At 35.6% G+C, this 15,430-nt stretch overlaps 2 protein-coding genes across 6 annotated transcripts in view; one reads left to right on the forward strand and one right to left on the reverse strand.

Moving 5' to 3' along the window:
* The first annotated feature begins 4,898 nt into the window (after positions 1-4,898).
* LOC122527228 (prisilkin-39-like) lies at positions 4,899-12,244 on the forward strand. Its single transcript, XM_043651221.1, has 4 exons — positions 4,899-5,053; positions 6,838-6,982; positions 10,698-10,887; positions 11,696-12,244. The coding sequence occupies exons 1-4, from the start codon at positions 5,033-5,035 to the stop codon at positions 12,042-12,044; spliced, it is 705 nt and encodes a 234-aa protein (XP_043507156.1). The 5' UTR covers positions 4,899-5,032; the 3' UTR covers positions 12,045-12,244.
* A 383-nt stretch (positions 12,245-12,627) lies between these two features.
* LOC122527226 (collagen alpha-5(IV) chain-like) overlaps positions 12,628-15,430 on the reverse strand; it is a 26,896-nt gene continuing 24,093 nt past the window's right edge. For 4 of the 5 annotated variants that reach the window (XM_043651219.1, XM_043651218.1, XM_043651216.1 and 1 more), the window contains exons 7-8: positions 14,947-15,334; positions 12,628-14,878 (exon numbers count right to left, since the gene is read on the reverse strand). In XM_043651219.1, the coding sequence (XP_043507154.1) occupies positions 13,542-14,878; positions 14,947-15,334 (1,725 nt within the window). In that variant the 3' untranslated portion in view covers positions 12,628-13,541. The remainder of the gene's footprint in view (positions 14,879-14,946; positions 15,335-15,430) is intronic. The other variant, XM_043651220.1, reaches the window with a different exon arrangement.

Below are 15,430 nucleotides of genomic sequence, written 5' to 3' on the forward strand. Positions count from 1 at the left end.
AGACAAATATATATCATTTTCGAGAAAAAAAAAATGTTTACACTTTGCCATCTTGAAAGCAGATTCTTAAAAAACTTTAAAATGAGCCCAAGTTTCTTACTTTTCACGAAGTTGTAACAGTTTCAATACTGGGCGTGCCTTTTTTAAAAATCTTCGGCGACGATTTCTAAAATCTTGGCACGAAAAACGACATTTCCGATAGTCATACGGTGAAACGATTAGGTTGACGAGCTACATACATGCATCTGTTGTCATACATATTCATACGCGCCGTGTCGTTTAGTCACACATACACGCACACACGCATACACACACACAGATACACACATGTGCGTTTATCTATGAATTGTACGCTCGTATTACGCCACACTCGAAATAATATTTACGACGTCGTGATAACCGTGCATTTGTGCGAGGTGTGCCCGACACACAGTGTGTGCTTTGTGTTGCAACACGCTTTCTTTCTTTCGTGAAACAGTGTCTTTGTTTAGAGAGTCGTTGTAGGTCGACGGTTATTAACTGTATCCTGAAAGAATCTTCTTGTCACTAAAAAGCGAAACCTTGCGCGTGATATGTACAAGTCGCGAAATTCGTTTGCAACTTCCTGTGCAACAAGAGTGAACGACGCCTCTGCAAGGGAAACATTGAGAAAACGAAGTTTTCGAGAAAATCAGCGATATTTTTTATAATATCGGGTGTAAGGAAAAATTCTGAAAGACTGACATTCTGAGTTTTTTTTTTTTTTTTTTTTCTGGTAGATGATGATGACTTTTTAAACAATATTGGGCCAGTTTGAAATGTACTTGTCCTATTATATCAAGCGGTAGAAATCATTCGAGTTGATGAATTGACTATTTGAGCAATATCGGGGCATTGTACGATTCTAGAACCTGCTAAAGATGGTTCGAAAAAAATTTCGAAACTGAACGGTGATTTTTCATTGAAAGATGTGTCAAAATCAGGAAGACCTAGAACTAGACACTAGAAGAATAAATAAGCTACCAGAGCGTTGAAAGAAAGTGATATCTGAGGAAAGGAAATTACATAATAGATTGAAAAAAAAAAAACCGACAGAATTTTCCCTCACACTTAATACTTCAGATTATTCAGCATTGAGATCTCCAGCTAATTCTTCATGTTTGAGTGTCTCTTAAGTTAGTTAAAAAAATAATAATGGGAAAATTACAACTAACTGTTCGAGTATAGATATTTAATGGAAAATTCCTCTCTGAATGTTACAGTTATTATTCTTCGACTAATTTCACACGGTGATGATGGGCCATTCGCTGCGAGAAGCTTCTAGGAAAGTTTCGCGCGTTGTAATCTACCGTAAACTAATTAAGTAATAATAAATTAATTGTAATAGTACTCTGTTGTGCTTTAAGCGTAATTTTCGGGTTTTTCTGGGGCCATTTTATTTGTCAGCAGCTGCTCCGAATAGCGAACATTATCACACTCTTGATACTACATTCTGTGACAGAGAATTTGGTAAACGAGATCCTCCTCTAACACCGAATTTTTTCCCAGTAGTTCTATCACTTCTCATCCCCTGTTTTTCGTTTATAAAACGCGTTCTACTCGCTTGTTAGCGAGGAATGCAGCGAAAATTTGATTTTTTCCTCTCTACGTGCACTGGACGCGTTCAAACAACTTTTATGAATATATACTACTGCGTGTCTTCCACATTTCGAAGTTTCATGAGCACCAGTGTGAAACTCGACTCGTAATTCCTATATATTCTCGTTTCACTTAAACCTGATATTCAAAGTTGAATAAAATGACGGAAAAGAAAAAAAAATCATACGTTAAATTTTTCGAGAGTCGTCGCAAAGGAGAGGCTTTAATCTTCAAACCCATTGTAGATTCAGGAAATCGTGAAAAAAATTCTTCAATACTTTTACGTACTTTTATGACAGTTTATAGCATTTCCACTCGCGCTGTGTGACGTAAAAATATTTTTGAAGAAATGACAATTTTATATTAGAATAGAGGCTTCATGATTTGAAATGAAAAGTCCAAGCTTATCGTTCCACGATTTTTTTCTCTCACAGAAATTGTTAGAATTTCAATATTCAGCGTTCGAATATTAATGGAAGTTACACCGGTTAATACCGTAGTTTAATTAGACTCTATCCCTGAGATTGACGTTGAAGTCTAGGTATTGATTTGTTACATACGTACAATGTCTGAGTTATAGCGATTCACGTAAGCTCAGGCAGTGGTTAATCGACAGTGAAATTAATAATCCTTTTGCGCGGTATCGCGCGCTGTCAAGGATTTGAAAATATGCACGGTTATAAAGCAAATTGGAACGATTGTACCCGATACTACAATTGACAGCCAATTGAAGGTTGCAGAAAAAAATGTAATAAAAATATTTCACGTATTTCACGTTCTCTTTTGCAGGAGAGCAATTTTTAAAACTTGATCCATCCCGAGTGGCAATTAATGCCGCTCGTGTGTTTTCTTTATCTCGACTTGTTAATTAAACGCGTTGTCAAACTTTCGAAAGCATTTCGAAAATGTCGATCGTTGCGATATTGCGTTTTACAAATCAAAATTGTCGGATCCGTACGTTCGAATTAAACTTGCGCGTTCGGATCGGTGAACTGGCATCGAGAGATCGGATGATTGGATAATCACGCGTAGCTTTCAAGCTCTAATAGGTTAAATGAAGCTGATTGATAATCGTCGAAAGCAAAATTCACACACGCGAAACTGTAAACTCTGAAACGCTTGCTGTTGCATTTGAAAAAGGTAAGAAAGGGTAAAGTAAAGATATAAAGGGTGAAAGGGTGAAGAAAAAGACAAGCAAATTTAGCCATTAGAAATTTACTAAATCAACGCTAGATGAGTTAATTATAATACGTGTCGCGACGCGTGTTATCGACAATTCCTGATCGTTTTGAACGTTCATCAGCCTCGTCCTGCGATATTAACACTACACGACCGCGATTTTGTAAAATAGTGGTTGTAGCAGGTGGTGGTGCACTTTTGCGATTCAAATTTTAATGTTTACATTAATATCATATATCGAATTTTTTTGCAGATACTGAAAATTTTGTACACATTCTAATGAATAAAAAAGAAAAGAAAAAAATAGCAAAATTCTCACATTTTCCATTTTAGTTTGTATATGAAATAACAATTTCATTTGTACTGTGAAATAATAACCTATTTGTATCGCCAGAAACTTTAACTTCCATAAACCTGTTTAGTACCATAAGAGGGGATATTTACTGCAACATTTTGAAAGGGATGTGTCTGGTATTTGTGATTATGATCGTCCCAAGTATTTTTTCTGATGTGAAAATATAGTATATTTTGAAAATGATTAGATATACGTATATGTTTAAAAATATTATCTTTGTTATTATTTATTTTAATTTTTTTAGAATCTTTACAATGTACAAATCTTTAGAACCTCTTCGTATAATACAATAAAGTTGCTTTAATTTCTATCCTCATTTTTTTAGTATACAAATCTTTAGAATTTCTTCGTAATAGTACAATAAAGTTGCTTTAAGTTCTATCCTCATTTTTTTAGTATACAAATCTTTAGAGTCTCTTCGTAATAATGCAATAAAGTTGCTTTAATTTCTATCCTTATTTTTTTTAGTATACAAATCTTTAGAATCTCTTCGTAATACTGCAATAAAGTTGCTTTAATTTCTTTTCTAATTTTTTTAGTGTACAAATCTTTAGAATCTCTTCGTAATAATGCTTTAAAGTTGCTTTAATTCTTTAAAATTGCTTCGTAATAATGCAATAAAGTTGCTTTAATTTCTATCCTCATTTTTTTAGTATACAAATCTTTAGAACCTCTTCGTAATAATACAATAAAGTTGCTTTAATTTCTATTCTAATTTTTTTAGTATACAAATCTTTAGAATCTTTTCGTAATAATGCAATAAAGTTGTTTTAATTTCTATTCTAATTTTTTTAGTATACAAATCTTTAGAATCTCTTCGTAATAATGCAATAAAGTTGCTTTAATTTCTATCCTCATTTTTTTCGTATAAAAATCTTTAGAATCTCTTCCTAATAATGCAATAAAGTTGTTTTAAGTTCTATCCTCATTTTTTTAGTATACAAATCTTTAGAACCTCTTCGTAATAATGCAATAAAGTTGCTTTAATTTCTTTTCTAATTTTTTTAGTGTACAAATCTTTAGAATCTCTTCGTAATAATGCAATAAAGTTGCTTTAATTTCTATCCTCATTTTTTTAGTATACAAATCTTTAGAATTTCTTCGTAATAGTACAATAAAGTTGCTTTAATTTTTATTCTAATTTTTTTAGTATACAAATCTTTAGAATCTTTTCGTAATAATGCAATAAAGTTGCTTTAATTTCTATCCTCATTTTTTTAGTATACAAATCTTTAGAACCTCTTCGTAATAATGCAATAAAGTTGCTTTAATTTCTATCCTCATTTTTTTCGTATAAAAATCTTTAGAATCTCTTCTTAATAATGCAATTCTATCCTCATTTTGCGCTACTTTCACAAAAAAGTGCCACTCGTGCGAAAGATCGCCGGCCTGTGCACTGTTAGAAGACACAATTATCGAGTCCGCCGGTCATCTTGTACACGATCGAAGGACGTTTCACCGGCCCCAGCGAAGTTCTGCCGATCTTGAGCTACTTGCTCGAAGTCGAAGACGTCCTCCCGTCTGGATGACGTAGCCAAAACCGAAGGATTAACGCGATGGACGCGTTAAAGTTCTCGAAAGACGGGAACGTGGTTTCCCATGCGCCGGGGCTCTGACGTTGCGGGCGTGTCACGTGGAATACACGCGGCTGGTTCTCGTCGACGACCTTGTCAACGAGTCGCTTCCTGAGGTAAGGATCGAGCTTGAACAAACCGAGACCTCAGCTAGGAAAATGAGGAGGGGCACGCGAAACACGCGTATATAGACGTTTCGAGCCATGTCGCGTCGAGCATAATACTTGCACGTTTCGTCCGAGCCAGGGCATTCATTTTCCACGGGCTAACTAATATTTTTCGTTCGATTGAGACCACTGAGAAAAAAATGAGTATCCTTCTTTCGCTTGTAAGTATTGGCTCCTTTTGATTTTCGTGTCTTTTGCGAGTGAATTTTTGTTCGGAGATTGGATCCTCGTTGATGAAGCTCAATTCTATTGAGAGGGAGGGAGAGAGAGAGAGAAAGAAAGAGATGTGTGTTCTAATTGTAATTTGTAATCAAATCTTTTTTTTTTCTTTTTTTTTGAAGAAAATTTGGTATTTTATTTATTGTAGTATTTTTTTTTTAATCGCTAGGAGAAATTATACGGAACATAGACGTTCTTGTTGAAATCTTATGTCGCTTTTTTTTCTCTTCTTGGTTTGAACTGAAATGTAAGTGTTTTGTTTCATTTCGAGAACATGCACTTGTGTGCTTAATTACTTTTGAGCTATGACGAGTATATAAATCGACGAAAACACAGTGTGAAATTTGCAGTAAAATTGAAGTAAATTTAATAAATAAAACGACAAAATTTTCTAATTCTCTTTTAATCGTGTTTTGTTATAAAATTGCATTTTCGTTTGCATATTATTTCACAAAAAATTACAATTCTTGTCTTTGTCCTGAAGTATTCTAAAATGCGATAAAATTACGAATATGTTTTTGTTTTGTCTTCGACAGCAAACGCGAATACTCGCTGTTAAATAAAAAAAAGCCATCTTTACCACGAGTATACTCGACATAGACGTCCAGTGGATAAAAAATTGTTTGTTAGACCTTTCAGGCGAAAAATTTGTTTTCTTTTCTTTTGAAAAATATTTATATTTAAATATTTATCAAATATTTACTATAAAAATCGAAATTCCTGTTCTCGATTTTTACCAAACTCTGTCGTTAATGTGTTGCGCAAGTGTTGTGTGCATGACCCAGAAGAAACAGTTCTATCTTCTTCCTTAACAACTGACCATTGTTTTCTGTCAATATTTGCCATTAGCGAAAGAGAAAATGAGTACTCTAGATAACGAATGAGGATAAAGAAAATTTTTCAACTTATTCCTTATCAATCTGTATCAAGTTCGAATGGTGTAATACAAGGTGGGCCAAAAATCACTTCCTATTAAAATAAATCCATCATTTTTTTATTATGTATATTCTCAAATTTTTTTCTTTACTTTTAGATTTTTAAAATATAATCGAAAAAAATCATGTTCGAACTTAAATTTAATTTAAAATTAATAAAATTAATTTTTTCTTATACTTTGATGTTTTATTTAAAAAAAAAAAATCAGAGGTGGGAAGAAATTTTTGACCCACCATGTAGAACGTCATGAAATGGTCGAAAATTATATTTTCTCTGACAATATGCACTGCTAAATGTTTCAGAAATCTCGCCAAATAGAAAAAGTAAGTGCATGTTATGTACACACTTTGTACCTACATGTACGTAACGAAGATTGACAGTGATGATTCATTACGGCAATGCAATCATTCTTCATTTATCTGTCGACAAAGTAGATAACCATGTCGTAGAAAATCTAACCGTAATTTCATGAGAACAGTACCATTCGTTTTCTCATTTTATATTTGATAATTGTACTTCACTCTCTTACTGTAAATCTATTTCTCAATATTCAACGAAGTTGAATTTTCGAACAGTTATGTTAACAATATAATACAAATGCATTTCTCCGTTTTTTTATTTATTTATTGTATACATTGTATATATTATTGTATTTGCGTGCACTTGTCGCTCACATTAGTCGCAATTTACACAAGCATTTAAATTTATAGAAACTGTGGTATTTTAATATTATTAATAATATTCAATTTCAGATATAATGCTATTGATAATATTGTATCCTCAATTTCAGATATTATCCCTCGGTTATTTATTCGTACTCGGCAGCGGTGCGATTGAGCCATCCGAACCGAAATTAACAACCAAATTAACACCGGTGAACAGCCCATCGTATGAGAATAACGTCAAAGATTTAACAGCTGCCGCGAGCGATCGAAGTAAGTACTATTGCCAGTATCAATGGAAACTCTCGTGTCGTTGCATATACGAATCGGCGTGTCATGTTAAAACACAGAAAAATTAAAAATAATATAAATAAATATAATTAAAATAATATGTAAAAAATAATAAAATAATATATAATGTGTAATGATATAATTAAAAATAATATGAAAATAATGTGAAATTATAAAAATAATATAAAATTTTCTCTCTCCAACAAAATCTCGATATCTGCAACGGTTATTGTTTATCTTTCAACACACAGTAAACAGCATAATTTCGACGTCAATAACGGAAAAATATTTCGCAGAGAAAGATCATATGCTCGGTCTCATCTGAAAGAGCAAAGTCTACAAAGCTTTCGACAGTCGTGAATTCATTTTTTTCGAACATGATCACAAAAATTCAAGCGTGTGTAAAAGCATTAAAAAATTTCTTTCGCAACCTGGATCCATCATGGTTTTGAGAATTAAAACCGTTCTCTTCGCAACGATCCTTTGAAACTCGTTGTACGATTTTCTTTTTTCTTAATCATTTTAACGAGATGTTACAATTTCTCGATTTTTATTTTTAATGAAATTACACCAGTTTAAATGATCGATTAATTTTTCATTGTCATTGGTACATGATCGTCGGTGTACTTTAATATATTATCATAATTTTTACGTCAACTCGATTTATTTTACACAAGAAATTCAATCGACTTACGTGGAATGAACGTACGATATTCTAGGAATAAAATTCATTTTCATCGTAGTACGTGGAATCGTAATCGCAAGAAAAAAAAAAAAAGAAAAGGAGCGAGAGAGAGAGAATTTTATCGTTATTTAGTGCATTGCAGAGGACACTCATAACTGCATAATTACGCGAAACCTCGTGATCTCGTCGTTACGGCGAAATGACGACTGTTTCTAGGCATTGATCGATCGTTATCCAATCTTTTTCAACGCATTAAATAAGTGTGTCACTACCGTTCCCACGATCCGGCACTTCAAACGGATTTCATTGTAAGAAAAAAAAGTGACATTCGATATAATAACATGCTGATCCAACGAGACTGGCTGAAGGTCCTACCAACAGTCACCGACGTCTTTTCTAATAACCGCGCCGTGTTCTGCATTAGATCACTGATATAATGATTACTCACGTAACGGAACAACAGAATTTGCATGGACGCGTGCGTTTCTTCAATTATTCGCTCGCTCCAACAACGTCTGACGGCATTTCATTCGTTTTCATTTCGCGTCGCGAAGGGAAACAAGTTTCATTATCTGGCGATTATTAGAGAAAGAGAGGAGACGATGTGGATGAAGTTACATATAATATTTAATATACATCCACGTTAATAATATAATTATTAATATCCAATTATAATTATTTATATTATAATTTAATCATATAATATTTTAATTCTTTATATTATTTAATCATATATAATTAAATTATATATTTAATCATATATAATTAAATTATATATTTAATCGTAGATAATTAAATTTTAATCATATATAATCATATATAATTAAATTATATATTTGTTAATTATAATCACAATATTTATCAATATATTATTAATATAATGTATCAATTAATATTTATTAATTATTAATATTACTTGATTTCGTTTAAATTAAACGGATCAAACCGAACAACTTTTAGTGCGATAATTAATAATTATTATTGAATTATTTTATAAATAATTTCATAAATAATTTTAATATTGTAATTATCTACGATCGGCAACTCATGCGATTCTCATTAAATATCGAATTCAAATCCGGCAAATGATACTTAAATGAGACGCTATATATTTCAAATAGCGACATTCTAAATATTAATCATGTAAATTTATTGCTCGGACGTTGTTTACACACGTCCATATAATTATACACGTCTCTCTCGTATGTCGTCTGTGTTCATGCATTCATGTACCAACGGTATACGGTTTTATTTCAGGTAGCGGTAATTTTATTAATCACCGCCGCAATTGAATTTTAACGTGATTTACCACACACATTTCGGCGTGATCGATCATTCATGAAATCATCGTTCAACGCTACGTCATTTCCGTTGCTATAGATCGATGTGGACAGAAGACGTGCATGTGTGAAAAAGCGTTCTGCCCTTCACTGGCGTTTTCGCCAAGGTTTTACCGATTACTTATTCTTCTGTACACAGTGTGAGACAATCTTCCCGATTCGTTGCACGCTGTTTCTTATAACGTCGATTTTACGCGCTTACGTGGAAAATTGGGAATTGCAACTTGAATATCGAATATTTATTCAATATTGAAACTATTGTAATTTTGTAAAAAAAAAAAAAAAACAGGAAAAAATCACAACAAACCTGGACTCGTTTCAAATCTTGAAGTCTCTAAATGCCTCGAGATTTAAAGATGCATCGTTTTTCTTCCTTTTTTTATTTTAAAATATTTTTATATCACATTAGCGCGAGTGATCAAAACGAACGATCAATTTTGAAAGCATAACAGTTTTGATGTTTAGTGTTCCGAATATTAATGGACGACAGAATATAAAATATTCAAAGTAGAGTGTATTATAACATATAGTGAACGAAATCAATTTCTTTTATGTTACGTTTCTTTAGTCACGTTCATAAAAATTTTAAAATACCTAAAGTTCGCATCCCGGTAATTCTAATTTGACGAAACATCGCCTGAGACTATTTTTCGGATTTTGTTTGTTTGGGAAATTTTTTACACTTTCGAGGATTCTTAAATTTTCACGCACGACAAATTGTCGAAGATGTCGAAGATGGTTATCGTTGAAAAGTATTCTACTCGACAGAGGTTTCGTTTGTTGAGCAGACATTCATTATCGTTTCAAGTATTCCATCTCGATCTCCTTGTAAACCACAACAATTCGTAGAAACCATTCTCTTGTTCGGTCTGATTCATCATTTGCATGTAAATCGCTCGAAACCATCAGCTTCGATTCGTCGATTGTGTAATTAACACAAACAGCGAAATATAATAAGTACATTGTTAATATTATTTTAGTTAATAATATTTATATAGTTAATATAATAGTATAGTATATATAGTATAGTATATATAATAGTTAATATTATTTTAGTTAATAGTATAGTATATATAATAGTTAACAATATTTATTAATATTATTGATTTAAAAAAGTAAATCAAAAATACTTGACAACTTAATGAAGCTTTATGGAAGCTGAAGCTATGCATTAACATCTTTAACACTACACTAAAATATAAAAATATAAAGTATAAAATTTATAGTGGAAGAATTAACGTGCAAGGATTTATAGATAGAAGCTTCGATTTATATATTTATATCTATTTATATATTTTCATATTTTATTTCTATTTATATATTTATATATTTTACTAAAAATCATTCAAGTCTCTAGAAATGCGTTGTTATAAATATATAAAATTTCTATGGAAAATTATAAATTGGTCATTTCGATAGTTTTAATATCATAACATTTAAAGAGATAACTAAGAGTTAAAGATGAAAACTAATTTCGATAATATGAGACTGAATATGTTGAATCTTTAGAAAAGAGATACAATATATATCTTTCCTTCATGATCTACAATTGATAAAGGAGTAAAAAATGGTTATTGTCATTAAAAAAAAAATCAAGAATTTCTTGTCGTCTGCGATCGATTAATAAACTCGGCGAAAATGTTGATTTTCTCAAAAGTTCCGTTGATTCCAGCGTTTCACCTCGAGAAAGACTATCAACCTAGGGGCGTACCATATGGAAGTTACCTTGGTCTTGGTGGCTCGATTTATGGCCCTGGTACGACATATCGTGGAACAGGCTTGAGTCCGGGATACCTAAATCCAGCCTACAGAGGTTATCAAGTGGGTGGGCCAGGTGGAATTATTGGGGGCGGCCATATAGGGTGAGATTCGCAATTCACAAACGCGTCACGTCTGTGTGATTTCGCTTAAGAAAGAAAAATACCTCTGATTAGAAATTTCTGATAACTTGTTACTGAATGATGAATGATCTTAGCTCGAGAATGTAATAGTTGGCCTTATACCGGAATCTGAGAATCGTATCTTCGATTTGAAAGTTTCCTCGAATGTTCAATTTTCAAGTTGTTCGAAATATATATTTAAATCTTTGATAGCGTGCTCGATATAAATACGTAAATTTATATTTACATCGGCTTCGCTCGTCAAGTATAAATTAACATTCTAGGAACCCTAATTTAGATTTTTATAGATTTCAATTCAACATCAATGATAACTAGGTTTGATAATAATTCTTGGATGGTTGATATATATTTAAAATATATTTATAATAATATATCTAAATCCTCGACAGCGTGCTCAACGTATGTGTACAAATATGTAAATTCTATTCGAACTTCGCTGTCGTTCAAGCATAAATTCTCTGACAAATAATTTTTATAGATTTCAGTTACACCAGGTTGTTTCGTAATAATAATTACTAAGGTTATCAAGTTTAATAATAATTCTCAATGACAGTAAATGATCACTTGTCGATTTAATTCATTCCCATAGAAATCATCTGTCCTCGAAGGATACGGGTTCACGTTCGAAGGGCTTAATGACAGAAACAGTTCTCGAGAAATTTGCCATTTTAAGAAAAAGACACTAGAGAGAAATCACGTTCGCGATCGATACAGTCCTCATGTAGATTAAATCAAATTGCTCACGTTTTCATCAGTCTTTTAACATTAGGTACGGCTATTACGGCAACCTTGGATACAATCCGGGATACAGAGGCTATGGATATCTCGGTTACGATGGTTACGGGGGTTATGGTGGATACGGTGGAAGCTCGATAGGGGGCTACGGTGGTTATGGCAGCGGATATGGCCCAAGTTACGGTTCTGGTATCTACGATGATGGATATTATGGGTATGGTGGACGTGGTAGTTACGGACGTTACGATGGTTATGGGACTGGATACGGTGGATCGAATTATGGATCCTCGTACAACGTGAGGAGCAACTACGATCCGTATTATCGTAACACCAATTACGCAAGCTACGCTGGCAATCCATCGGGATACAGAGGTTATTCTTAAACCTTTCTTCATCCTTTTTAACAAAGAATACAACGCGAGCGTTACAGCAGTATGTATTTGAACCAATACTGATTCAACTGTGTACGTGGCGTATTAATCCGTATTAACGTTAACGCATAGATCGTAATTTTGTATTTGTTATTAATTCTTCGAAGCGATGTATTTATATTTTATCGATGATAATAAATACAGTTCGGCTAATAAGGCTACTGGTTTGTCTACTATGTGAGTACAGGGAGGTATCTTTTGTTTCTGGAAGAAAACTTTCCTGTTCGAAGGTTTAAAATGTATCATGATTATTTTTATTTAATAAAAATACATGATTCATGCTTGCAAGGAACATTTTGCATGAACGCAATATCAGTTGTATGTACAAATTATGTATAATTTATTGAAAATTTCGGCGGCCACGTGTCTTATAAATACAATAGAATTATCTTGTTAAGATATCGAGCATGTACAGTTAAATACGAAGTTCAACGAGAGATAAGTTCGATTAATTCTAGGAGTGAGAAATATTTCATCTAACTTGAATCCTATTTTTTTTTTTCGGAAGATATTTGATGTTGACAATTTTTCTATACGTGACGATCGTCCTGTACGTGCCCAATAGAAATTACAATACGTATTAGCACTTGCACAATCAATATTTAATCTCAAGCATACGTTAAACACGAGAGCGTAATGCGGACAATGTCGTTTCTCGCGATGTTCGTACAATTCAGGCGGAGAAGACTCGAAAGAAAGTGACGATTAACTGTCCAGTTAGTTTCTAGTTACTCGTGCGATCAACATCGAGCGAAACGAAAACGATATCCTCGAAATTAAATACTAAGTGATAATAATTAGAAAATAATAAACTAAATATATATATATATATTTGCGTCGTTACAACTACGAAGAAGAAGAACTACGGAAACATTTATACTCGATACATAAATATCCTTACAAGACGACGACTCTCGTATTCTTTAACGTTATGAAACAAAAAAAAAAAAAAAAAGAAAAACAAAGCGCGGAATATTAATAATTTACTGTTCTCGTAGACAATGCTGCGCTCTGCGTTCCATTTCATTTTTGTTCGTTTCTCTGCAGCGAGCAGCAACGTCCTATTTTCCAGGCTTAACCGTTATAAATTTTCCCCGTGAATTCCCATCCGAGTTAAAGAAGAGAAAAAAGAAAAAAAAGAACACTATACACCAGCCAGTGTGATACGTACATCTGGATAATAACCATAACGCACGCGAGCGTTCTAAACGTAACCTGTTACCAACACTCACCCTGTCACCTTCCACTTAATTACTAGCAAGAACGTATTAGTTATGCCCATTTACCACGAGATAATAATCATTCTTGTTTCCCGATCTTGTGTCATCGCTCAGCCGTCCAGCAGCTGACTGACAGACAAACGGTGATTTTTTGTTTCACCAGCGGTTCCCTCGAGACGTAACCGCGGCCAAGTGGCGAACTGAAATCTGTGCGCTGCAGTCGCACTCGTCACTTGGCGTACCGACTCTTCGCCCTTCTCCTCGCCTTCCGGTCGCGCGCTGAAACATTGAGAAAGCCAAGTTTCGCCTGCCGCAACGCCTCGCGTAGATTCTCTATATTGCCAAGTTGGCTCGCGTTGATGAGCTTCGTTTCGAGCTTGCCAGTTTGGAAGCCGCACGCGTCGCATGCATACGGGACAGGCATCGCCGATGGGAACATGTCCTTCATGCTTTCACCGTCCGTTTCATCCCCGCCGGGACAGTACGGTACGAATATCACCGGGATGAAGCCAAGCTGACCGACCAGGGGAACGGATGTCGTGCTCGTGGTGGTAACTGTATCGTTGCCAGGCTCGACAAGGTAGCAGGGACAGGTTCGAGGGTCTGGCCCTACGGATTGCTCGTAGAGCTTGGCGTCGATCGGGTTCGGTGGTTGAACACCGATCGCGGTGAAGTCCGAGGTCGGTCGGTTGGATTTCTCGGACAGTTGATTTACCTGTTTGGCAAGCGCGGCGTCGTCCCCATCGTAACTCGTCTCTATCTGGACCACCGGCTCGTTCACTCGTTGGTAGGGATATTTACGATTCTCGCGGAAGCCCAGTTGCATTGATCTACCTTGGCCGTTGAAATGTTCGACACCGCTTGAGGTGTCCTGTGGAATTTGTGGCACAATTTTCTTAACGCCTTCGTAGTTACTCCGCCCTTCTTGTACCTCGGTGTATTTGCGCGATTCCTTTTGCTGCGCTTGCAGCAACGAATTAATTTCGTCCGCCTGTTGGTTTACCTGACCCGCCTGGTAACCAGGTCTCCTGAACTGACCTCTGATCGTATACGTATCCTTCGCCCCCAAAGGATTGCTTATTTTCGTTGGGTAAGCAAACGCTGTAGACTCGACAGTCTTCTCGTAATTTTCATCCGAGGTGTCGTTCTTTGAGTAATCCGATCTGAACTTCGAGCCGGATGTTAGTCCTTCCACTTGCTTCTGTCCATAAGACGGATGATCGTAGATGGTTGTTGGCGTTGTAGGTTCGTAATACTTGATGGGATATTGAAGTTTGATCGGCTCTTCGTGCCGAGGTCGTGTTGTTGGCCGAACGCCAGGCACGTAACCCGGATCACCAGGCCATGGACCGTCTGGACCGGGTGAACCGGTCGGCCATGGACCGTCTGGACCAGGAGGCCCATCGCCACCTACTCCTCCTATTCCTCCAACTCCACCGTCAGGACCTCCTGGCCCGCCAGGACCTTGAGGACCATCTGGACCTTGAGGACCATCCGGACCTACACCGCCAATTGGGCCTTCAGGTGCAGGAGGGTATCCTGGATATGGTGGATACGGGGGTTGACCTGAAATTTTAATAAAAAATTCGTAATTTCGAAGACACAACGTTGCTTACAAGAGATATAAAACGTACCTGGTTTTGACGTCTGGGGATGTCCAGGTTTACTAGGAGTTCCCGGATAAGGTGGTGTTCCAGGATGTCCTGGTTGGGGTGGAGTTGGTGGCGTCCCGGGTATTCCGGGAGTACCTGGTGTACCAGGATATCCTGGTTGTGGTGAAATTGGTGGAGTTCCAGGTGTTCCAGGTGTTCCTGGCGTGCCTGGACTGCCTGGATATCCAGGATGCGGTGGAATTGGTGGAGTTCCAGGTATTCCAGGTGTTCCTGGCGTACCTGGTGTACCAGGATATCCCGGATAAGATGGGACAGGTGGTGTTCCAGGCCTACCAGGTTTTCCTGGTATGCCTGGTGTACCAGGATGTCCTGGCTGAGGTGGAATTGGTGGAGTTCCAGGTGTTCCTGGGGTGCCTGGACTGCCCGGATATCCAGGACGCGGTGGAATTGGTGGTGTTCCAGGTATTCCAGGTGTTCCTGGTGTACCAGGCGTGCCTGGCACACC

This window comes from Frieseomelitta varia, unplaced genomic scaffold (genome assembly GCF_011392965.1).
Source record: "Frieseomelitta varia isolate USP_RPSP 00005682 unplaced genomic scaffold, Fvar_1.2 scaffold_214, whole genome shotgun sequence".
Classification (NCBI taxonomy): domain Eukaryota; kingdom Metazoa; phylum Arthropoda; class Insecta; order Hymenoptera; family Apidae; genus Frieseomelitta; species Frieseomelitta varia.